This window comes from Acartia tonsa, chromosome 10, assembly GCF_053477335.1.
Source record: "Acartia tonsa isolate MP-2025a chromosome 10, ASM5347733v1, whole genome shotgun sequence".
Lineage (NCBI taxonomy): Eukaryota > Metazoa > Arthropoda > Copepoda > Calanoida > Acartiidae > Acartia > Acartia tonsa.
The window spans coordinates 22,867,068-22,892,907 of NC_137269.1; the positions used below are offsets into that span (position 1 = coordinate 22,867,068).

Sequence of the window (25,840 nt, forward strand, 5' to 3'; positions counted from 1 at the left end):
GTTTAATAAGCATTTTTCTTCAATAGCTGATAAAATTAAAGAAACTATAACCCCTACAGATAAGCCTCCAGATGATTACATTGAGCCACTAAATTTAAACTTTCAAATACCCCGAATTACCCCTAATCAAGTCATTGAAGCATTTAAGGATTTAAAAGATAAAAAAAGTTGTGATTATATGGATCTTTCATCGCATTTCATGAAAAACATCATAGAATTAATCTCTTCTCCCCTTTGTCATATTTTTAATAGATCTCTAGCAACAGGAATTGTACCCCAAAAATTAAAAATTTCTAAGGTACACCCTGTCTTTAAAAGTGGCTCTCTAGATGAAACAAATAATTATAGGCCTATCTCTTTAATTTCTCTCTTTGGTAAATTACTGGAAAAAATTGTATGTAATCATCTCAGTAGTTTTTTATTGTCTAATAACATAATAGACAAAAACCAATTTGGATTTCAAAAAAACCACTCAACAATCCATCCCATGATTCATTTACTTAATAAAATCACTGAGGCTATTAATAATAAGGAGTTTACCATTGGAATATTTTGTGATTTAACCAAAGCATTTGACATGGTTCCAATAAGATTGTTATTAAATAAATTAAGCAAAATAGGTATTAATGGAAACATTTTAACATGGTTCAAAAACTACTTGACTGAACGTCAACAATTTGTTCAAATAGGCCAAGACAAATCTTCCTTACTCATAGTTGATAGTGGTGTACCGCAAGGAAGTATTTTAGGCCCTATATTATTCTTGATCTTCTTTAATGATCTTCCAAGATCAACTTTACTATCTATGTTATTATTCTGTGATGACACAACTATCCTAGCTTCAGGAAAAAATCTTAATGATCTTGTCAATTTTGTAAATATTGAACTTCGAAAAATTTCTCAATGGTTTCGGGCTAATGGAATGTCTTTACATCCAGTTAAAACTAAATTTACTATTTTTCACACCCAAGGACAAAATGTACCCTGGGACGATATCAACCTAGTTATAGATGAAAATGATCCTAATTGTTCAAATTACAATGATGCTCTAGTTAAAAAACTTGATTATGTTAATAATTCTAGTGATATTCCTGCCATTAAATTTCTTGGTATTTACTTTGATCCTAATTTAAATTTTAAATATCACATTGAACAATTGAGTCTAAAGCTCTCAAAAGCATTATTTATTCTTAGAAGATCAAAAAATATACTTGATAAAACATCAATGATTTCTTTATATCACTCACTTTTTCATAGCCATCTTGTATATGGAATTCTCATTTATTCTACTGCTGCCTCTGCCAACTTAAAACCAATTATAACTAAGCAAAAGATGGCCATTAGATGTATCATGAACTCTAAGTATAATGCTCACACTTCTCCATTGTTTAAAAGACTAAATATTTTACCATTTGATTTGCTTGTCAAATATTTTCAATTACAATTTATGCATAGTTACAAAATTAATAATTTACCAAGATCTTTTTTGAACACTTGGGAAACTAATGAAGAATTTAATGATAATTATCAATTAAGAAACAATCTTGATTTTAGAATTCCTAGATTTAGAATTGGGCTTTTAAAAAGATTGCCATACTGTAATTTTCCTATAATTTGGAATGATTTTGATTGCCAAATTATCAAAAATTTAGCCAGTAAAATTCAATTTAAAAATAAACTTAAAGTACATCTAATTGATTCTATTAATATTGAATGTTCAAGACTACTCTGCCCTGTATGCCATCTAAACCTTTAAAAATTTAATGTTTTTTTATTTTTTTCTTCATTTTTCATTTTTTTTCTTTCAACTGAAAGGTTTTCAGTACTAAACTTTTTTTTTCTTTTTTTAAAATACACAATTCAAGTGTATAAAGGGGGGAACTACAAAGCTGCACGCGGGAAAACGGGACCTGATATAAATGTACATATGTACATTTTTCTTGCTTCAGAAACCATAGAAGTTGCCTTTTTTTCAACAGCTAGAGACAACACCGCTCACGCGACATCTTAGCTGCCAATGTAACTGCAGAAGCAACACAAATATGATATTCTATAATTATAAATATACTTATGCTTATTTTATCGTATATTATTTTATTGTCTTTTTTTATATTGGAAAATAAATCTACTACTACTACTACTACATCGAGATGTACCAGATCCGAACAACAAATTTACTAACAGTTTTGTTTCGAATTTTGTACATTTATATTCTGATTATCAAGTTTTAATGCTTGTTTGTCCCACCGCTTCAAAGCTCGCTTTTAGGGATGATGTCATCCTTGTTTTTTCTATACCTTGTAAGGGCACCAAGAGCGATGCATATCCACATTCCTTCGCTTCTTTCTACACCATACACAGCTGAAAAAATTGTAATTAACAAGGATGACAGTCATATTAAATAATTCGTATCATGGTCAGAAAACGAAGTAGCGGATTTCTTCGTATTTTCACATAAGTTTTTCTCCTATTTCTATCCCCTGTGGAATGCTCTAACCCTGCGGGGTAATCATTAACATTTACTTAACCTAAAATAACCTATCAAAAGCTACTTGAAACCCGCTACTTCGTTTTCTTTCCATGATCCAAAATAGTCTTGAATTTGTCATGGCCACACACTATCTCAGTCTGTGTGGGTTTTAAAAGAAAAACCCCTTTGTATAACTTTCTTACTTTCAATTTTGATATTTCAAAGTCAGATTACTATATATCTTCTTTCAAACACAATTAAGCAAAATTAAAAAATTATTCAAAATTTGGACTCAGTATTGAATTATTAATTCTGTGAAGGTTTTATTTGAAATTGTATTTATTTTTGCACCAATTTCTTGTAACATTGACAAGTAGACAAAACAGAAACTTCGGCAGCTAATAACACTTTTTAGAGAGATAAGACAATGTACGATAAATTTATGTTCTTCCCTAATTATTATAAACAAAATTAACCATTCTGCCGATTACAATTGATGGTGGAAACATTTGTGCACCGAAAGTTTGTACAATCCAATCAAGTATTAATTACAGTATCTAAACTTATAAAAACTTTGGGGACCAGTTAAATTTCTAGTTCATTGCCCCTCCTTTCCTTGTGGCTAATAGTTAAATATTCTTACAAGGATTTTTCAGCTTCCCAACTTTAGATCGAAGAACTGCAAAGTACAAATAAAAATATCAATAATAAAACATTATGCAATACTTTGTAACCATGAAATCATCAGTTTTCCCATAGACAGGGGTACAATATACTAATTCATAACAAAATGTTTTCTGTTTTTATTTTTTAGATTGCAATTTAGGTGTCAAAATTCGTTATAAAAATAAAATTTAAGTAAAAATATTTCAATTTTGATCTAATTTTTTATGTATTTTTTATTTTAATTGTAGGAAATTTTAATCGCTTGTTTTTTTGTCAGATTCTTTGGAATAAAAATACTTTCTTTTAGTTTTTTTTTAACAAGAAAAAAAAACATTTTTGCTGGTAAAGCATTGCATTTGACAAACATGTAAATGGAAAAGAGGGCTATAAAGTAGTTCTGCTTTAATTAATTTTAGCTCTGAAAGTTGGTATTAATTTTTCCTGGGTATAGAACAGAGATTACTATACCTGGGAATAGAATAGAGATTTCTATACCTGGGTATAGAATAGAGATTACTATACCTGGGTATAGAATAGAGATTACTATACCTGGGTATAGAATAGGGATTACTATACCTGGGTATAGAATAGAGATTACTATACCTGGGTATAGAATAGAGATTACAGTATCTGGGTATAGAATATAGATTACTATACCTGGGTATAGAATAGAGATTACTATACCTAGGTATAGAATAGAGATTACTATACCTGGGTATAGAATAGAGATTACTGTATCTGGGTATAGAATATAGATTACTATACCTGGGTATAGAATAGAGATTACTGTATCTGGGTATAGAATATAGATTACTATACCTGGGTATAGAATAGAGATTACTATACCTGGGTATAGAATATAGATTACTATACCTGGGTATAGAATAGAGATTACAGTACCCACAAGAACTCCATTAAAACCGGCGCAGCCATTGTTAACCATCGTCCAAGGGTGTAGGCCAACCAAAAGTTCTATAGAAAAAATTATTTAATGTCCATTAAATCTTACGAGATGTCAAATATAAAATTTTTAAAAACTTTAATTTATAGATATGTGTATTGACAATAAGAAAATTAGTTCTATAGAATTTTGTATATGAATCATAAATAAATAATGCGATGACAAGCTTAAAAAATATTCACTATACAATAAAAAATAAGTTGAAAAATATCTACAAATATCCGGTTATTATAATGCCAATTTCTTTCTAATAAAAAAAACCCTTTTTTTGGGTTAGGTCAAATTGGGCCAGTGGGAAAGAGCTCAAAACCAGTGACGAGTTCAGGGTTTTGGTAGGGAGGTGGGGGAAGCTAACTTGAAAATTTTGACACAGTCCTTACGATCTTTGACCCATCCCCCCCCCCAAAAAAAAAAATATTCCAAATGTGAGGTGGGGGTTGGGAGTTGGATACACCCCCGTTAGTGTCCACTCAAAAGTCAAACATGCATCCTGTAATTGGTATTTTTTTGGGGGGGAGGGGTGGGGGGGGTGACATTTTATACTACTGAAACTCCATATTGTCTGTTTTAGTGGGGTGTTTCAGTTAGGTGAAGACCCTTTTCATTTGAGGTTTTTTTTTTTGGGGGGGGGGACTTAACTTTTAGAGCGATTCTCCTCAAAACATTAGCTATAATAATAATACAATAATCTTTATACATCTACCTGTAATTGTTGCAATTCCACCTCCAAGTACACACCCTAGACCAACCTAAACACAATAGTAAAGTATAATACAGGAACAGTAGAGAAAATTTTAAAGAACATTTTGTTAAGAAATGGTAAAAATATAATCAGATTTGTAATTGTAAAGAAATAATTTTATCTCAATTATAAGTTATTTCTAGTAATTTTTTAAAAATAATGCATATTCAATAGATCATCGTCATAAAATAGACATTATAATCTTCTTTTTTTTTTTTTTTTGTATTTTACAAAAAAAAGTTTCATGAGCATTTGTTTCGGCTTATTAATCATGTAAATTTACCATTCATGAATTTAAAATTATATTTTAATTGATACAAATTCACTTCACATATTAAACAATTTTGGTGTTTGGAAACTTTTAATCCTAATCAGGAGTCCTCATTCTCAGTGATCTACAGGGATAAAACAATGGTCTATAAAAAGATGTACAACCCCAATGATGATACGCAAAATTACCCCTTCTGTAGATTATATTTAGCGGTTGAAACGATTGAACACTCAACTCAATGAGTCTCCAAAGTTGTTAAGCCATCTGATAAGAAAACGTTATTACTTTGGGTAATAAGCAGTCCTCTCACTTCGACTTAACCTTTAAACCTTTGAACACTCAACTTAATGAGCCAAACAAATAAAATTCTTTAAAGTCCCGAAAGTTGTTAAGCCAAGATAAAATGTAAGTATGAAACTTTAGGGACAAGTGTGATACAACGCGGATTTGTATCCCCCCCCCCCCCCCCCCACTACAAAAAAATGTTAAAATGCGACCGGTTCACATTTTTATATAAATGCCATGAAGATTTTCTCTAAATGACAATTATTATGTTTGATATTCGAATCTGAATTTTGTGATACCATGACGTAAGATGTTTTCCGTTGAATAATACAAAAAAAAGGAAACTCATAATAAAACAAGGAAGAATTTGTCCCAGGAAAGCAAAGTTAATCCAATCCTAAGTTCACTTCTCATTTCCCCGTATTTCTTAAATGAATATGAAAATGGGAATATTATGGGGAAAAATAGTCGTCAATTTAGTTTGCTAACATGGCCATCACTTATTGGTCAATTTGGACGAAGCCCAATCTGTACCATTTTTGATTTCTTTGACGTAGTAAAAATCCATCTTTTTTTTAGGGGTTTTCTTATCCACTTCTCCTCTCAACTCCCTCATTTTATGACGTCACAGGAATCAAAAGTGGTACAGATTGGGCTTCGTCATCAATTTGTTCATCCAGTAGGAGGGGAGGGAATGGAGTAAAGGGGATGGATAGGTGGAATTGTTATTTTAGCTAGCTACAAGTTTCCCTTAATTAGAGTACATAATAATCAGGTGTAAAATCTAAGTAATAGGTAAATCCAATGAAGATCAGTGGGTGTTTCTTTTTCCTGCACATTGCTACTCTTACTTTCTTCCTTAATCTTTTAAATACTTTATAATATTTTAAGTATATTATTAAAAATCCATCAAGACCACCAACACACACATTTGATTTGTAGAGTAGCTTCGCTACTACTAATATTGCCTACCTGCCATTGATACAGAAATATTGCAATAAGGATTAGCAAACCAAGGATGGGGTTATTCACAAAGGCCGGCTGAAAATAAAATATAAATATTAAATGTATGTTATAATCCTTATATAATAGTAACACGATATTTGTGTGTCTGTCTGTATATAAGTGTGTACCGATCGATTTTGCTAACCGCAGAAACTAAATAAATGATTCTCCCCTACAATGTAGTTTTAAATAGGTCCTGGGAATGTTTATAACTATTTGGGGGAGGGTACCACTACCCTCCCAAGAGAAATAGCAAATAGAATAAATTCCCCCAGACATATATACAAAGATATAGATATCCTGCCACTTTTATATCATGTTCAAATCTTAATAATAATACATGTCTTTTTTGATACATTTGGATTAGGATAAACGAAAAATAGCCACGCAGAATTAGATTTTAAAAGCCTAGAAAAATTTATGAATAATGGAAAGAAACTGTAAATCACGCAACCTAATATGTTTAAAAATCTACCAATCACAATGTAATATGTATGTATCTGTCTATCACTGTCATGTTTCTCAAGTTTTAGTAAGTTCTTAGCTATTCTATGATTTACTTTGTCCCAAAGATCTAAGGGGATAAGTTAATTGATGTACATTGTACATCCCCTACGATAATACACAAAATCATCCCTTCTTTAGATTATAATTAGTGGTTGAAACGATTGAACACTCAACTCAATGAGTCCCCAAAGTTGTTAAGCCAACTGATAAGAAAACGTTATTATAAAACTTTGGGTAATAAGCAGTCCTCTCTCTTCGACTTTGTACACTCTTTGTTATTTCCATGTAGATATGTGATGTAACATACCCTTTTTTAAAAAGTTTAGCTACTCTATAATTACAAGTGTCTGTCCATCAGTCAGTAAGCTAGAAGACGAAAAAAGTCCCTAAAAAAATCAGCATGTTACGTCATAAAAACGAAGAATTATTCATCTCTTTTTAGGGTTTTTTTCCCACTCCTCCTCTCCTCATCCCTCATTTTAATGACGTCATAGAGGGACTTTCTTCGTCTTCAGTAAGCTAAATCTATAGTTTTTGATGTTTATGTGAAGATTAATACAAACAAAAAATTAAAACAATTCGTTAACTTTCTTTTTAATCTAAAAAAGTTGTTTTTCTAGCTTCTTTTCATTTGGTTATTTTTATTCTTGTTTTAGAAAATCTTAAGATATAATCGATTTCAAAGCATAATACTTTAAAATATTGATATATTTGGTTAATAATATTAAAGATTTAAATAATGCATTAAAAGCTATTATCCAAAACTTTTTAAAAATGCGTTTTAAAAATATAGATTTGGTTATAGATATAGTAGATCTAGATGGTCAATCTGGCCCAAAAATCCGTCAAACTTAAAAAGGAATTTGCAAGCAGTATAGCCATTTTGTTATCTATTTCATTAGATTTATTCAATTGATGAGAGCGACAAATTTTTTCGCCGATATAGTTCTCAGAAAGCTAACTTTATTCTAAGAAATACAACTATTCATAGCTGCACTTATTATATATGTTTTGTCATATGCTTCATATTTTACGAGGGATAAACTTTTTACACAAAATAATTTACGCAAGCAAAGCTTTATTATAAGAAATTAGATTAATAAGCGATGACAGTCCTTTCATTCCAAACGCCCCCTTCTAACCAATAATATCGTCGAAATTTTCCTTCATTATTTTCCCATTGGTGGATATAGAGACTATGCATCTAGATTGTATCTATTGTTTTAGTTTTGCCTATAATTTTGGGTTTATTAATGTGGTTAAATTTTTATAGGCAAGTAAAAACCATTCTCAGTAGCGAAGCTTCTTTAAACTTTGGTATGTCCATACTTCCATGTAAGGACCAAGTAGTTTTTTTTAGGTTAATCTACGATGTTTCTCTTCTCACTGTCTACAGTCTCTACGCATTTACAATTAGTCAATAGTATAGTAAGATTCTATATTTTTACCGCATTTTTTATGTTCCTTTCCAATCTTAAAGATTATGGATGTAATTTGATTCTTGTTATAATAATATTCATCTAGAAGCAAAATTGTAAAAAATGCATAAATTTAATTTAAAATATTGTAACTATTGTACACTTGAGAGGATCTTAATCGTATGTTTGTTTATTTGCAAGTAATACTTTTTAGAGCTAATAAGAAATTTCTTTTTCATATACAAATCAATTGATAACAAATAAATTTTCAATTTGCAAGATCTTTACAAAAAATTTATGGAGGAGGGAGGAGACTACCCCAGTTTAAATATCATGTATGCCCTTGCATTTAACACCTAACTTCAGACTTGGAGAGGGAGGGGGAACATCCCCAGTTTAAATATCATACACGCCCTTGCATTTAACACCTAACTACAGACTTGGAGAGGGAGGGGGAACATCCCCAGTTTAGATATCATGCACGCCCTTGCATTTAACACCTAACTACAGACTAATTTTCAATTTACAAGATCTTTAGTACTGATAACAAATTAATTTTCAATTTGCAAGATCTTTACAAAAAATTTATGGAGGAGGAAGGAGACTACCCCAGTTTAAATATCATGTATTTTCAATTTACAAGATCTTAAGTACTGATAACAAATTAATTTTCAATTTGCAAGATCTTTACAAAAAATTTATGGAGGAGGGAGGAGACTACCCCAGTTTAAATATCATGTATGCCCTTGCATTTAACACCTAACTACAGACTTGGAGAGGGAGGGGGAATAACCAAAGTTTAAATATCTTGCACGCCCTTGCATTTAACACCTAACTACAGACTAATTTTCAATTTACAAGATCTTTAGTACTGATGCCAAATTTCAGAGATTTATCACGCGGCATGAAAGTACTTCCCCAAACCCAACTTTTACAGAATGTACTTTTTGACAAAAATTGCATTTTCGAACAGTTAGATTTTTAATTTTTTTTCAAAATTTTTCTTTCTCTCGTATAGTTTGATCAACCTGATATGATTTTTCGTATTTTAGATTTAAAAAGAAAAAGTACAACAAATTTTTTTTAGGAGGGCATTTTTTTTGGGGGGGGAGGGGATAGTCGACCTTTTTTATAATTTTAGTTAAAAAATATATTCTTTAGGGGGAGTTGGGGTGTCCCACCCCCAAGGAAATAGCCTAAAACCATCACAGGACCAGTAGGTATATTGCCTGACGGGTAGAGCCCAATCGGTTAAGTTGTTACTGAGATCTTAAGCTTCAGACGGACAGACAGACAAACGGACAAACGATGACAACATGACAAAATTTTGTTTTAAATGTGATATTTTAATGTTTTGTTCATTGTGATTTTCATCAATACACGTAGAAGCCAGGGAGGGACATTGGACTGTTCTCAAAGTTTTAAACCACTCAATCATACTCAATAGCTTAAACAATTTCACAAACAAATACTAAAAGTTTGGACCCTATTAGTTTGAAAAAACAATTCAAGAGAAAAGTACCCTAGGTTTTTAAGCCAACATAAAGGAGGATGTGTTTTAAAAACTTTGAATAACAGTCCAATGTCCCATCTCTACATGATAATATCTATAAACTTCAAAAATCCTCCCTATTTTGGAACAGAGTGTTTTTAGTATCGGTAACAGCTAATCTTCTTAAATCTTATCTGGAATTAGTCGTTAGGTCATTCTTTACAAGATTACAAATTGTGGACTTAAAACAGCAATATTACTTTTTTTTGTATTTAACAAGGATGACAACATCCATAAAAGCGAAGCACTGAAACGGTAGGACAAACGGACAATGACATTAACACTTGTATAGTGTTTAAACTAAATAATCAGAATATAAAAGTATAAGAGTCGATGCAAAATTGTGTGTAAATTTGTTGAAAAACTGCTTGATACAGGATAATGTTTATGGACATACTCACATTTTTAGGACTTGATTGTAGAGTTGCTTCGCTTATAATATTGTTCTTTGTTGTTCAGGAATCAATATATCAAAAATCAGATCAAACGGATAATTAAATCACATTAAAATTTGTTGTTAAAAAAGTAGAAAAATGGACATACGGGCATTCAGGTAATGATATCGAGTTGCTACGCTTTCGTCCTAAATCGTACCTAACTACTACAGGAATTATCATGCAAAGTTTGAAATCGATAGGACAATTCTAACATGCCTAAATTAACGAACAAAAGCTATCTATCTCGGACGGACGGATCGACCCTAATTATAAAAAAGCTTCGCTTTTAAAAAGATCATTATATTCTAAATAATGAACCTAGCAATTAATCAAAATAAAATAAAAACATTCCTTTAAATCAATTAATCTGATACTCAGACTTCGCCCATGGCTTCTACGGGATTTGTAAAAAGGAAGGATAATGTAAATGTGTGTTGTTAAAATTTTAAAATCCTTAAAATAAAGTAACAGAATGTCTTTCTGTCTCTTTGTTTGATTGTACCGAAGGATCTCGCTAACTGAAGAACCGTTATGGTTCTCATTTACAGTGTAGCTTCCCATAGGTCCTGGAAAGGTTTATAGCTATTTTGGTTGAGGATACCACTACCCTCCCAAGAGAGATCGTAAAAAAAGGCGCCTAGTGGATATTTTTGGCAAACAGCTAAAACCAAAAAACATAACTAATTGAAAAGAAAACATTTTACGTGCCCCTAGAGGCCTAGGGGCATTGCCGCTAGTTTTAAATATAGGACCAATAAAAACTCTGAAAACAATAGCCATAGAATATATTTTAGTAAAAGAAACAAACAAACATTCTATTTAAAAAAATAAGGATTAATTATCAAATCTTGCTGTTTGGTTGCCTCGACTATTGAAAAAAGGTCAGTGTTATTTCTATGATTGGAATTTTGTAAATTTTATCTCCTAAATCTGTCCAGCCCTCTGTTTTCTTTAATAGCAAAGCTACTCTCTAATTATATCTGTCTTTTCGTCTACCGTCAACTACATTAACGATTTTCTTAGTTACTGTTTCAGATAGATTTATAAAATTTCTTATAATGATTAATAAGATTAACTCAAAGTTCTTTACTTTTATATCTGTCGCTTTGTCGGTAACAGGAAGTATTATAAGTATATAATTTACTTGAATGCTATTCAAGATAGACGACTGTAATTTTCTATGCAAGCGTCATGTCATTTACTAATTATTTACATATATCAGCGATAAATATTATAGACATATAACACGAGATAAATCAGTAAGAGATTTAAACAAAACCCTATTGCTTGCCAAAACATTCTACTTAATCTACTCAAAAAAAACATTTTCCCCATAAGAGTTTATAGAAATTCCTTTAAAAGATTTCCCATGTGAAGTAGCATCTACGCTTTAATATACTTAGCAGGTTCGTTTTTCTGCCTCTTTCCCATATTGTGGTAAAATTTTGTGCTTCGCTGCACATGGATGTTGTTCTTGTTTCTTTCATTGTTGATGAGGATTACCTTATCATAAAGAATCTCCATTGATAAATATATAAATGCCAAATAAAAAAATCTCGAGACATTAAATTTGAATGTAGTTATGTTTTAATTGCATTCCAAACGAGTTTGAAATCATTATGAATTAAAGAGTTAGGGCAACAACTAAGATGGTTAATCCATAACGAAAATTACCAGGATTATTTATCCAGGAGTATTGTGGTTTCGTTGTAATTCATCCCCTCTAGTTCTTACTGCATAACAATGGTAAAGACAGACAGACCAACCCCCTACCACGTTTTGAAAGTGACAAATTAAAGTATTTCTTAAAATAACAAATTTCTTATGTTTCCCTTACTGTTAAGATCCGTAAAAATCAATTTGTCATCCTAATCAAGAAACCTATTTCTATCTTATCATGGAGAGTAAATGGAGGCTTGATAAATTTCTGATTATTCAACAAGAAATGATAAATATAATTTCTTTTTCAATACAGTACAATCATAAATATAATTTATTTTAACCCTTTTTGTAATTTATTTACAGACAAGGGACTTTTTACTTTAAAGATAATATAACATACAGAGTATTAAAGATAAGGATGTCTTTCTGTATTTCCGCTAATAAAATTGTAAACAAATGGACTAATAGTTTTAAATTTCCATGGCAGGTTTAAGACTACTCGAATGGAAGGGAGGTCACATATGTATACTACTTAATTTATGACCCCTAGAAAAAAAATACTCCATCTCTTTTATTGAATAAGAAATGAAGGTGTAAAAGGTATTTTTTTTGTTACTTACATAATCATTTCGTGTTTCTCAAAAAAACTCATGGTTATTATGTTAAATGACTTCAGTCTTCATAGAAAATACACACTTTTCCTCAACAGTTTAGCGGATTTAAAACCAACACGCAACAAGCGGTCAATGGATCCTATAAATAGACATATTTGCGGAATCAAAACTGGTTTTACCTAAATTATATCTGTTCCTTCTTCAGGATTATAGAATTTCAAAGATTTTAACCAAAAATGTGCGATGATTTGACTTTAAAATAGCATTTAATCTTAATGTTCATGGCTTGTTAATATAAGTTTGTCATATTTGTTGAGGTTTTAAAACAATATTTCTGTAGACAATTCAACACTGCATATTAAGGATTTATAGCAATGGTTATTTTATGCATTATTAGTGATGTAAACAGTCATATCAAAAGTACTTTTTATATATTAATTCTAATTGTTTAGATACTTTGCCGTTTATTACACATAAGTAAATATTTCTGTTCTAAACCATTTTGAATTTTATATGGATAAAATAATTGATATAATAAACAAGGATGACAACATCCATAATAGCGAAGCAATGAAACGGTAGGACAAACGGACATAAACACTTGTATAGTGTAAGAACTCAATAATCAGAATATAAAAGTACAAGAGTCGAAGCAAAATTGTAAGTAAATTTGTTAAAAAAAATGCTTGATACAGGATAATGTTTATGGACATACTTACATTTTTAGGACTTGATTATAGAGTTGCTTCGCTTATAATATTGTACTTTGTTGTCCCATGAATCTATATACCAAAAATCAGATCAAACGGATAATTAGATCACATAAAAATTTGTTTGTTAAAAAAGTTGTTAAGTTATCAACACGTTTTAAATAAACGTACGGACATTCTGGTAATGATTATAGAGTTGCTACGCTTTCTAAATCGTACCAAACTACTACAGGAATGACCATGCAAAGTTTGAAATCGATAGGACAATTCTAACATGCCTAAATTAACGAAAAAAACTAGAAAAGCTTCGCATTTAATAATTATAGAAAAGCTTTGCTTTTAAAAAGTAAGTAAGTTAATATATGACGCAAAAAGGTTTCATTAAAAACATTATTTAAAAAAGATATACTTAAATTTAAACTTTTAAAATTTTATATAAATTGAATTAAATTTGGCAAAAATGTTATAATGATCATCTGATATGTACTGATATGTCTGTAGCTTAAGATTTCGATAGCTGATTAAATTCTACACTCTATTAAAGCTTCACATAGGTCCCAGGATGGGTTCAAGCTATTGAATTTTAGATTTAAGTCTTTGAATGATTTTATGCCTTACCCCTTAGAAAACAGACCAACTAGATGCAGGGGCACAATCGCTATTTTTTATATTGAGCTAGTATATCTTAATTAAACACCAAATTATTGTCTTGTGTTTTAGATTATTTAGCAATTGAAAACAATTATTATTTAATTTTGTATCTTATTTAAGACATGGCAAAACCTTTTTTAAAATGTTATCATAATCTAAATAGGTCAAAGATTTTGGTCCTTGTTCATCTATTATTATATTTTTTTACGTTAACAAACTAATAAAGGTTAGTCTTTAGGTTAAATTAGAAAACCCTTACATCTCATTTCTGCTGCTTGATTTTAATTTCTTTTAATATTTATTGTTTGTCTGTCTGTCCATAATTGATAGATCTTATCGTTAATTTAGGCATTTTATAATTGTCCTATTGATTTTATACTTGGCATGGTTGGTTATTTCTGCAGTAGTAAGGTACGATTTAGAAAGCATAGCAATTCTACAATCGTTGTCTATTTACAAAAAGTTGATTTGAAACATTTTTTATATTCCTACTACATAAAGGTAGAATGTTATAAACAAAGCATATAAAAAATGTAGGAATGTCCTTAAACAGTATCCTATATTTTGCAACAAATTTACTTACATTTTTTTAGACTTATACATATATATTTGCTTATTCAGTTATGACACTCTAAAATTGTTAATGTTTTTTTGTCCTACTCTTTCATAGATTCACTTTTATGGAAATTGTCAACCTTGTTATTTAATGTATAATGAACTATTAAGTTGTTAACTAATTTGACTAGGTATACTTATTAATAACAGTCCTTTGATATAATCAATTAAAGGCCTAATGTCTTCAACAATCTATTGTTTATGTGATTGATAACTTAATACTATCGTGTCTTTTTTACATACAAAATCCGAGTGTCAATGCTAATTGTTTCTATATAAACAAGGATGACAACATCTATAAAAGCGAAGGTATGAAACCGTAGGACAAACTGACATTATTATTGTGCAGTTTAAGAAGTGAATAATCAGAATATAAAGTTATAAAAGTCGGAACAAATGTGTAAGTAAATTTGTTTAATTGTTTGTAATTAAAAAAACTGTTTAAATACAGGATAATGTTTAAGGACTTAATTACATTTTAGGACTTGATTTTAAAGATGCTTTGCTTTAAACATTGAACTTTGTTGTCCTAGGAATCAGTATTCCAAAAATCAGATCAATTAGATAATTTTTACACATAAAAATTTGTTGTTAAAAAAGTTAAAATCAACATATTAAAAATTGGCGTATGGACATTCTGGTATTGATTATAGAATTGATACGCTTTCTAAACCGTACCTAATTAGTAAAGGAATAACCTTGCAAAGTTTGAAATCGATAGGAAAATTCTAACATGTCCAAGTTAATGAAAAAGGTAATTGTTCCACCTAAAAAGATAACTGTTACTGATGGACGGACAGACTAACCAACAACAATTGTAGAAAAGCTTCAATTTAAAAAAAAGTATATGTTGTAAATCAATTGTGCCAGTATTTTTAGTTAAATGATATGTTGATTTTTTATTACTGTTTTTACTTTCTAAGTTTAAAATTTCAAGGTAATTTGAAGAACAACAAGCATTAATTAAAGTCAGAAGGTACCCCCTTCGACAATTTTATGAGTTATAATTAATCTTCAATAAAAGGTTTTTAAAACAACTACTGCTTTCATGTGTTAAGGGTAATATACAGCATCTATATTTTACATCAAAGTCCATTTTAAAGTCAAATCATCACACATTTTTTGTTAAAATCTTTGAAATTCTATAATCGCGAAGAAGGAACAGATACAATTTAGGTAAAACCAGTTTTGATTCAGCAAATGTGTCTATTTATAGGATCCATTGGCCGCTTGTTGCGTGTCGGTTTTAAATCCGCTAAACTGTTGAGGAAAAGCGTGAATAAGTTTGTCTTTAATTTTCGTTTTGTATTTGTTTACCATGTCTGTGAGGGAACCATCTAAAAAGGTTTGACCTAAAGCTGACCTAGCCAGTAGAAATTTGTTACATCATTTCATTTTTAAATTATTTTATATTTCAATAAGAATAAGAATAGGGATTACGTCCAATGGCAGTATAGCTTTCAAATTATTATTATGAAACGAAATGATAATAATATAACGGCATTCCCCCTTTTTTTATCTAACTATCAAGGTTTATACCCCCCTGACAAACCCTGAGCACGCCACTTTTCCCAATTACACAGAGAGGGAGGGGACATTGGGATATTTATTACACTAGTCCCCAAAGTTTAAAATAACGGTTTCTTATTCGTTAGCTTAACATGTATGTGAGCTTTTATTTAATTATTATTGGCTGGTTCATTTTATTGAGTGTCTAAAAGTTTCAACCACTAATCATAACTTATAGACCTGGGTATAGGATGTGTCCTGACGTCAATAGAATAAGTAGGCCAAAAGCAGTGACATCTATCTCTATTTTGCTAGGACACTATAGACAGCTACCTAACTTCTCAATAAGACCTAGAGAAGCATTTACAGACGGACTGACACTTAATGTTGAAAAAAATTGCTCCTTAAAAAGTTGACATGCTTGCAACATACATTGGAAACGCTTTGCACATATGAAATATTCAATTCTCCTTGCCAAATATTTATTTGCATGGAACAACAAAATTGGCAAAAACCTTCGTCAAGCTAAATGTCAGGAATCTAAAGGGATAAGACAATGGCCGATACATTGATTAATATCCCCAACGATGATACACAAATTACCCTTTCTGTAGATTTACATTGGTGGTTGAAACATTAGAACACTCAACTTAATGAATCATCCCTTTAAATTCACAAGTTCAAGTCCCCAAAAAGTTTAGCCTACAAGTAAGAAAACGTTAGTAATGAAACTTTGGGGACTAGTGTAATAAACAGCCCATTGTCCCTTCTCTCTCTGGATATATGTTCTTCAATTTTTTTTCTAAAATCATTCAAAAGTTAAAACTTACTCATACATACAAGAATACTTATGTCCATTTAGTGGACATTGGTGATGAAAAAAGAACAGTAAAATGTGATTTTGTGCGGAATGAGAAATTATTCTGAAAATTTTATAATGAAAGAAAGAATAAAATCAACTTTACAACAAAATAAATTCGTCTATTGTTTGAAATCACAGACGAACTCTAGTTATAGAGTTGCTTTGTAAGTTTTTCTTTTCTATTATAAAAAACACAAAAAAATTAAAAAAAACATTTCACTTAGTAGAAGTTAGTATCAAAGTAAATAATAGATGCCATAAAAAACTTCAATTCTAAAAATACATTTTAAATCGCTTAGCTCCTTTAATTTAGGAGACATTTATTAAAGCCTTATGAAGCAAAACAGAAAATACCTCATTTAGAAACCTTCAATGGGTGCTTATAAATTACTTTGAAATAAATTTAGGACCTATAAATTTTTGTTGTGCAATAAATTTATGACATTTTTTGTCAACAAACTTAATTAAAATTTAAACTAGAACGAATTTGGTTTATGTTGTTCGTAAAAATTAAACTAAATTGGACACAAATTATGCAATTTTATTTCTTGTTATTTCTTTTTAAAACATAAAAAGCTGCGCCCCAGCCTATAGGTATCTAAAATCTGGCATAAAAACCGTTCATGTGTTTTGTGAGATCTTAATAAACAAACAAAACTACCTTACCATTTTGAAGCACCTTTTATCTTACCAAAACATTTAGTATAAGGAGACTATTAAATCATACCTTGATGGTAGCCACTGATAAAACATGTTTTTCATCTAAGAAAGTTATTAAGAGCAAAGCTCTTATATAATTTGAGACATTCAGTCCATCCGTGTAATGGACAGCTATGATCGATGATTTAATGCAAAAAGTATAAAGGGAATGTAAAAATAAGATTAACAATATAATTTCAGAAGACGTAAGAAATTGAATTTTTGAATGTCCAATACCTATAATGTTTAAAGATTTCTATCTGGAAAGTGAAAAATAAGGATGACAACATCCATTTTTAACACAGAAAATAAACAAAAGAACTTTGAACTTTTCCTTATTGATAAAGATTTTTTTTTATTTCGCTCGTTAAAATTATACATATATGTTCCAATAAAAGCATAATCTTTTTAAACTTATTAACAAATAAAACAAATATTGGTTAAATTGAATTGAATAGCAGCTACGCTGCACTTAAAAAAACATCATATAATATAAAGTAGTAAGTTTTTTTTGTCTAAAGCTTGAGATTAACTACAAAACTTATTGAGTTCTCCCTATCAGGGAAGCTTCATATAAGTCACTGTATGGTTTTAGGCTATTTTTTTAGATTTAAGCCTCTGGGATTGTTCTAGGCTACTTTTCTGCCCCTTCATACCTTTTTGAAATCAGATTTCCTAGGGGCGCAGCAGTTAGTATTTAAAAATGTAAAGGGTAAAAAATAGACAGCTTAGAAAGCCTGGAATTTGGTTTATGAAATACTAAAAACTCCCCCCATAGCGAATGTGTCCATGTTTTAATTCATCTTGAATACAAAAATAGGTTTTTGTGATGAGGAAGATTATTAGGGAGTGCTGGTCTGCAGGGAGGGAGGGGACATTGGGCTGTTTATTGCACTAGTCCCCAAAGTTTTACAATAATGATTTCATTATAGTTGGCTCAACAACTTTTAGGACTTTTGATTGGTTGGTTTATTATGTTGAGTGTCTAAACGTTTTAATAACTAATTGTAATCTACAGAAGGGGCAATTTTGTGTATCATCACCGGGGATGTGCATAAATTTATCGGCCATTGTCTTATCCCTTTAGATCCCTGGCTGGTTAGGGATATTATCCCCTGATTCTGATATTGGACCCCCAGCCTGTTCCATATAAAATATTGATCGAAAATATTTGGCCTTACATTGTATTACCAATCTAAATTTCTTTTATATCAATATATTATTTTAGGCATTTATTTTTTGTTCTGTTTTGTCTTTAATTTTACATGATACTTAGGATAAAAGTTTAGAAAAACCTTAATCCTGCATGAAAGGACATCGAATGGGGGTGGGAGGTAAAGGGGAGATTATTCCCTCCCCCCCCAAAGAATTTAAAGTTTGAATTTCTAGCCCCCCAACAAAAAAAAAATCAAAAGCTTGGTCGTCCTTGCCTTTATGATATAAAGATTATCCCCCCCCCCTTAATTGAAAAAGCTTGGACGCCCTTGCTGCGTGACCCTCATATTTGCAACTTTACATAAAGGGGGAGTAATAAAGCTCGTTATTAGGAAAATGATATTGAAATATACCCACCCTGGCTAAGCAAAGTTATGGTAATTTCTCGTACAACAAAAATAATTCATGATTATATTTAAATGAATTGCTTACAAATATTATTATAAACACAATACGATAATTCTATAAAAGTAACAGGATGTTTGTGTGTCTGTCTGTGTGTACCGAAGGATCTCACTAACCGCTGAAACGATATGGTTGTACTGTACAGTGAAGCTCCTCCTAGGTCTTAGGAAGGTTTATAACTATTTGGAGGGAATGTACCACCATCCTCCCAAAAGAAATCCCCCCTAGAAAAAAATTACTCTCCCACCCAAAAAAACTACAGTAAATAGCTTGCTTATCTGCAAAAAGCAATTATATAAAAATAAAAAAAAATTTAGTTCATAATAAAATTGAAATTATATTTCTATTAAAAATATGACAAGCATGATTTATTTGTGAAAAGGCTTTTGGGTTTCTTACTCATGTTTTAAGATGTAAACCTGTTATATCTAGAATAGATATTTATCCTTTTTGCAATTTGAAAATTTATTAGCAAACCTTCTCTACAATTGATTTCAAGCACATTTTGTTTCGCAATCAACAAATCTTTGTAAAATAAAGGATATGGCAATGGACAAAAAACTATGTATAACCCCATCTCCTAATCATAATAATTTCTTTTTTGATTAATTATATTTCTTTTGGGTAAAGTTAGAAGTTAATATTATGACAGGGAAAACACTGTCGTCAATTTAGGTTGAAATTCACATTGTCATTTATTGGTACGTCAGTTCGTTAATCGTTAATTGGAAGGAGATGGAGGAGTACAGGTGGGTGGGTGGGTTTGTTCGTTATTTTAGCCCGCTATAAGGTTCACTTTATTAGAGAACATGAAAATCTAAAATCCAAGAAATAATATTTTTTGTTATTGTAAAAATTACTAATTGACATTATTTTGTAATTCGAAATATTGAAAGTTTTCATTCTCGTTAAAATAAAAATAATATTTGCCTGTCTTTGAAGGGAGGATAATTCAAAAGGCAGCTTAGTATATTTTATTTATTTATTATTGCGTATTGTGATTTTAAAATATTGCAACGAGGGTCGGGTCCGTAGATAAGAAAATATAATAAAATCACAGAAGACTTTTAGAATAAGTTGACTTGTTAAATTTAGTGATAATGATATAAATGACTGACTTTTGTATGGGACAAAAGGCTTTGAAAGTTTGAAAGGTAGGCCTGATGATTTGACAATTTGTTCTAGTCAACGCTTGTACCTATACTATTCTCTACTTCTCATTAACTGGAGTGATACACAATAATTAATTAGATAGAATTATAATAAAAGGATGCATTACTTTTTAGGGAGGAAGGGTACAATGGGCTGTTTACTACAGAAGCCCTCAAATAATATTGTTTTCTTATTCGTTGGATCAACAACTTTGGGGACTTGTTAAGATTTTTTTTAGTTAGGGCATTAAGTTGAGTGTTCAAACGTTTCAACCACTCATTGTAATCCACATGGAGTAGTTTTTTGTATCATTATTTGGAATGTACATCAATTTATCAGCAATTGTCCTATCCCTTTAGAATATAACCCGCGACCGTGGCTCAACACGTAGCACATCCGCTCGTCGTCGGGAAGGTGTTAGGTTCGAATCTCGGCCCGACACCGCGTCATAACTAAAGACGTTAAAAATGGTTCCCACTGCTACTATGTCAGATGCGCGACGTAAATAGTTAGAGTGGGGGGAATGCCTTGGCCCAAAACAGGCGCAACTCGTTACCAAGCACAGTTAGGACTTCTCAGACAAAGGTCGTGCATCACAGAGAGTTGGTTGTCTGTAATGTACTGTACCACGGGTATGAGGTGAAGGACCAAGAGTCTGGCCTTGAGTTGACAAGTTGACTGTTCAGTCCAGGTGCAACTCACCCATACGACATTAGCATATCCCTTTAGATAACTGATTAATTTCCCTTCGGTTTACAATCCAAAAACCAGTTTAACCCCGACAAAATACATAAATTTTGTTCCGATTTTCCTATTTATACTTTTCATTACAACTTTGCGTGTCATGACCGTACCCGGTCTTTTTTTCATCAAACATATAATTTTCCATAACAAACCTTAAAAGCTAACCATAAAAATTAATTCCTGGTATTTTTGAGACCAACCCTTTCTCGTTATTATATGTTAAAAGTTGGAGTTAGTTGGCCCCAGGGATGAGTGAACACGATATTAAGATTACAGGGATAAATCATTTGTGGAGAAATTATTGTCAACCTTATGAAGATTTGAGTGACTTGCTGTTCCTAACTTTCTATCAACAGCTATCAACACGAAATAAATTTTACATAATCATCCTATTATATAAAGTAATAAGCTTTTTTTTCTCTATAACGAAGGATATCCCTAATCGCTGAACTGATTTAGTTCTTCTGTTTAAGGAATCTTCAAATATGTCCCAGGATGGTTTTAGGCTATTTTATTTCCGGATTTATGTCTTGGGATGGATTTAAGCTATTTTTCCAAGGGCGTGTCCACTGGTACATTCATAAAATAGAAGGCACAAACACACTCAAAACACGCTTGCAGCAGAGTAAATCTTTATTTAGCCATCAAATATTTGAAAATTTTTAATTTTCTTACTATCTTTTAGAGATTACATTTAAGATATTTTAGCCTTTAATTGCTTTGCTACATATACAGTTGCCAATTTTCATCTAGGATCTTAAATAAATATTCTTTAGTTGTCTAATCCCTTAATTTCCTGTAAACATAACTAACACATGATTAGGTGTTTCTTTTTAATAAAAAGTTTCATGGATCTAATCATCTTCAAAGTACTCTTCTTTCTTACTTTTACTTTAAAGCAGTGGCGTGCACAGCGATTAACCAAAGAGGTGTGAGGCCTTGAAGGGTTGAAGGGCAATTGTTTTAGTGAGGGGGGGGTGGGGGGGGGGGCGGGGGGGGGGGGTGGTTAGTTATCTGTATATACATCTATGCTATAGATCTGTTTATTAGATAATATCCCTTTAAATTTTTCTTCCACATTGGCTTTTTATAATTAGGGTCGGTCCGTCCGTAACGGATAGCTTTTTTCGTTAATTTAGGCATGTTAGAATTGTCCTATCGATTTCAAATTTTGCATAGTGATTCCTTTAGTAGTTAGGTACGATTTAGAAAGCGTAGCAACTCTATAATCATTACCAAAATGTCCGTACGTCCATTTTAAACATGTTGATTTTTTTTACTTTTTTTAACAACAAATTTTTATGTGATATAATCATCCGATTGATCTGATTTTTGGTATATTGATTCCTGGGACAACAAATTATAATGTTATAAGCGAAGCAACTATATAATCAAGTCCTAAATATGTAAGTATGTCCATAAACAAAGCAATTTTTCAACAAATTTACATACAATTTTGCTTCAACTCTTATACATTTATATTCTGATTATTCAGTTCTGACACTATATAAGTGTTCATGTCCGTTTGTCCTACCGTTTCAGTGCTTCACTTTTATGGATGTTGTCATCCTTGTTAATTTCATGTAAGAAATTGTTTACATAGGGTAGGTGTATGATACTAATGATTTATGATCATTTCTATAAAAAGCGAAGATTAATTTATTTGGTAGGTGTCATGGGTAGCACTGATTTTCATTTAAGCAGCAGGTAAGAATAGTCATACAAATTTTAAACTTTTCATGAAAAATGCCATTTCGTCCATTTCACAACTAAAGAAATTTCAAATTTTACTTAAAATTTTTATAATATGTAATTATGACACAACTAAATCTTTCCCGATTTTGTATAATTTTTTTAGGAACACGACTCCAGTGACGTCATATTTTTCTTTCCCGAAAAAGGGAAGGGGGGAAGAAAAAAAGAGATGGGATAAAAGGGGGTTTTCCCATCTCTTTTGAAGAGATTTTCTTCCCCCTTCCCTTTTCCGGGAAAGAAAAATATGTCATGGCAGGGGGGTGTACGCCCCACATCTACGCCCACCCCCGTGGAATCAGCGCCTGCCGAACCAAAGCTCCAGAAGGAGCAGATGAATTACAGTTCAATGCCAGAGTTCTGCCATCTTTTTAATACACTCGACAAGGAAGTATGCTAGCCGGAAGCTGCTTCTGCTATTGCTTTTCATCGCCGGAACCGAGCAGAACCCTGGACCATGGATCTGCCCCAAGTGTTCTAAAAACATCACCCGTGCTCACTACTCAGTTCAATGTTCCAAATGCACCTCCTGGTTTCACCTTAAATGCTCCCCCTTCAAATCCTTAGGCGAGAGGAAGGCCCGCCAGCAATGGGAAGGCCCCTGTTGCACTCCCATCCAAACCCCCCCCCCCTCCTTCTCCTACCCCACCTCCTCAAACACAACAGCAACAACACACCAACAACGAACTTGAACTGAACCTATGTCAAATCAACATCAATGGCATCAAGAGCAAGAACACAGAACTGATGCACCTAATGACAACTGAAAACATTCATGTTGCCATGGTGCAAGAGACCAAATTGACAGATAAATCGAAAGATTTTTCAACACCTGGATACACTCTGGTAAGAGAAGATAGGAAGAGAGACAAGGGTGGAGGCCTAGCCTTCCTTGTCAAAGACACCATCCCCTTCCACACCAACAACATCCCCAACAACATCAAAACCCACCAAGATGTTGAACTCCAGAGCATATCCATAGTAGGGATCAAAGAAAACATCACTTTAAACAACGTTTATATCCCTCCAGTATCTAGCTGTCAAAATGGTCCCAATCTTCCACTCCAGGATATCCTCTCCTTTACTGCTGGCAACAAACACACCATCACAGGCGGCGACTTCAACGCCCACCATGCCAACTGGTTCTCCAAAGGAGAGGAGGATGCCAGAGGAAGAAAACTGGCTGACGAGATCTCTGACTCAGACCTAGGTATTCTGAACGAAGATCTAGACACGAGAGTCACCAGCCAGAATCAAAGCTCCCCTGACATCACATTGGCAACACCATCAATACTGCCATATACATCCTGGACAGTGAAATCCAGTCTAAATTCTGACCATCTACCATTAATAATCAAGCTAAAGGCAGACATAAACACCTCCAAGTCTGCCGACAAAGTTTACATTAACTTTGCCAAAGCTGATTGGACTGGTTTCACCTCTTTTGCTGAGAAAAAGTTTTCCAGACTCCCAACCCCCACCTCATCCATCAGGGGAGAGAAGGCATTCAGGAAAATCATGAACGCTGCGGCCAAAAAGTTCATTCCTAAAGGTCGTATTGTTAACGTTCACCACAACATCCCCTCCAGCACCGTCAATAAAATCAACGAACGAGACAGGCTCTGGGTGCAACAACCTGATAGTGAACGTTACCAACTTCTCAACAAGGAAATAAGAAATGAGATCAACGAACATCAAAAATCACAATGGCAAGAACATCTCGAAAAATGTGAAGCAGGATCTCAGAAGTACTGGAAAACTATAAAAGGCATCTGTCAACCTCAAAAAACGCCTACCAACACTGCCATCCAATTCAATGGTAGGATCATCTCAGCAAATGGGAAGATTGTAAACCTCCTCAATCGACAATACACACCATCAGCCCCCAAAAGACCATCAAAACAATTCCGTCAGACCATCAGACACATAAAACGGAAGAAGGCTGATAAGGTGTACAACTATACCCCCCAACAGGTCAAAGAGGCAATTAAAACCTCTAAGAACTCCAAGGCAAGCGGACCTGATGGTATCTCTCCCATCATGCTCAAACACCTTGGAGACAAGGGTATAGAATATCTTGCCACACTCATTAACATCGCCATCAACACATCCATCATTCCATCCATCTGGAAAGTAGGCAAGATCATCCCGCTTCTCAAACCGGGAAAGTCGATTGATGAAGGTAAATCCTATCGGCCGATCTCTCTCCTGTCTCCAGCTGCTAAAATACTGGAAAAACTCATCCTCCCAGAAGTCTCAGCAGCTGTAGACCTGCAGGATCATCAACATGGCTTCAGAAAGCACAGATCAACAGTGAGCGCTCTTCAGGAAGTTAACCACCACATCGCAAGCAACCTCAACAGGAAGAAACCCTGTCACCGCACCATCCTTGTTGCCATTGACCTCTCCAAAGCATTCAACACTGTTGACCACGAGCTTCTTCTGAAAGATATCCTGCACCTCGAGTTGTCTGACACCCTCATCAAGTTTCTCTGCAGCTACCTCCATGGCAGACAGCAATATACTGTCTTCCGCAACTGCAAGAGTAAATACAGGGTTGTCAGACAAGGAGTACCTCAGGGAGGAGTACTGTCACCACTCCTTTTCAACCTCTACATGAGAACCCTACCAGCACCACCCGGTAACATCAAACTAATATCCTATGCTGATGACTGCCAGGTACTCAACTCGGGGCCGACTATTGACAAAATTTGTCATGAAATCAACCCCTACCTTGACCAACTTTTCAACTGGTTCAAGGAACGCAGTCTGGAAATCTCTCCGGAGAAATCCACGGCAACCATCTTCACAACCTTCAGCAATGAAGTAAGCACGACCCTACCCATCATCATCAAGGGCAAAGATGTGCCGACTGTCAAGCACCCTAAGATCCTTGGAGTCACCTTCGACCCGATGCTCAACTTCGGGCAGCACGC

At 32.6% G+C, this 25,840-nt stretch overlaps 1 protein-coding gene across 1 annotated transcript in view; it reads right to left on the minus strand.

Moving 5' to 3' along the window:
- The window catches only part of LOC145329654 (urea transporter 1-like), a 46,110-nt gene that overhangs the window by 11,466 nt on the left and 8,804 nt on the right, over positions 1–25,840 (minus strand). Inside the window, exons 4-7 of the mRNA XM_080173997.1 lie at positions 6,368–6,436; positions 4,801–4,846; positions 4,010–4,108; positions 2,298–2,361 (exon numbers count right to left, since the gene is read on the minus strand). Of these exons, the coding sequence (XP_080030123.1) occupies positions 2,298–2,361; positions 4,010–4,108; positions 4,801–4,846; positions 6,368–6,436 (278 nt within the window). The remainder of the gene's footprint in view (positions 1–2,297; positions 2,362–4,009; positions 4,109–4,800; positions 4,847–6,367; positions 6,437–25,840) is intronic.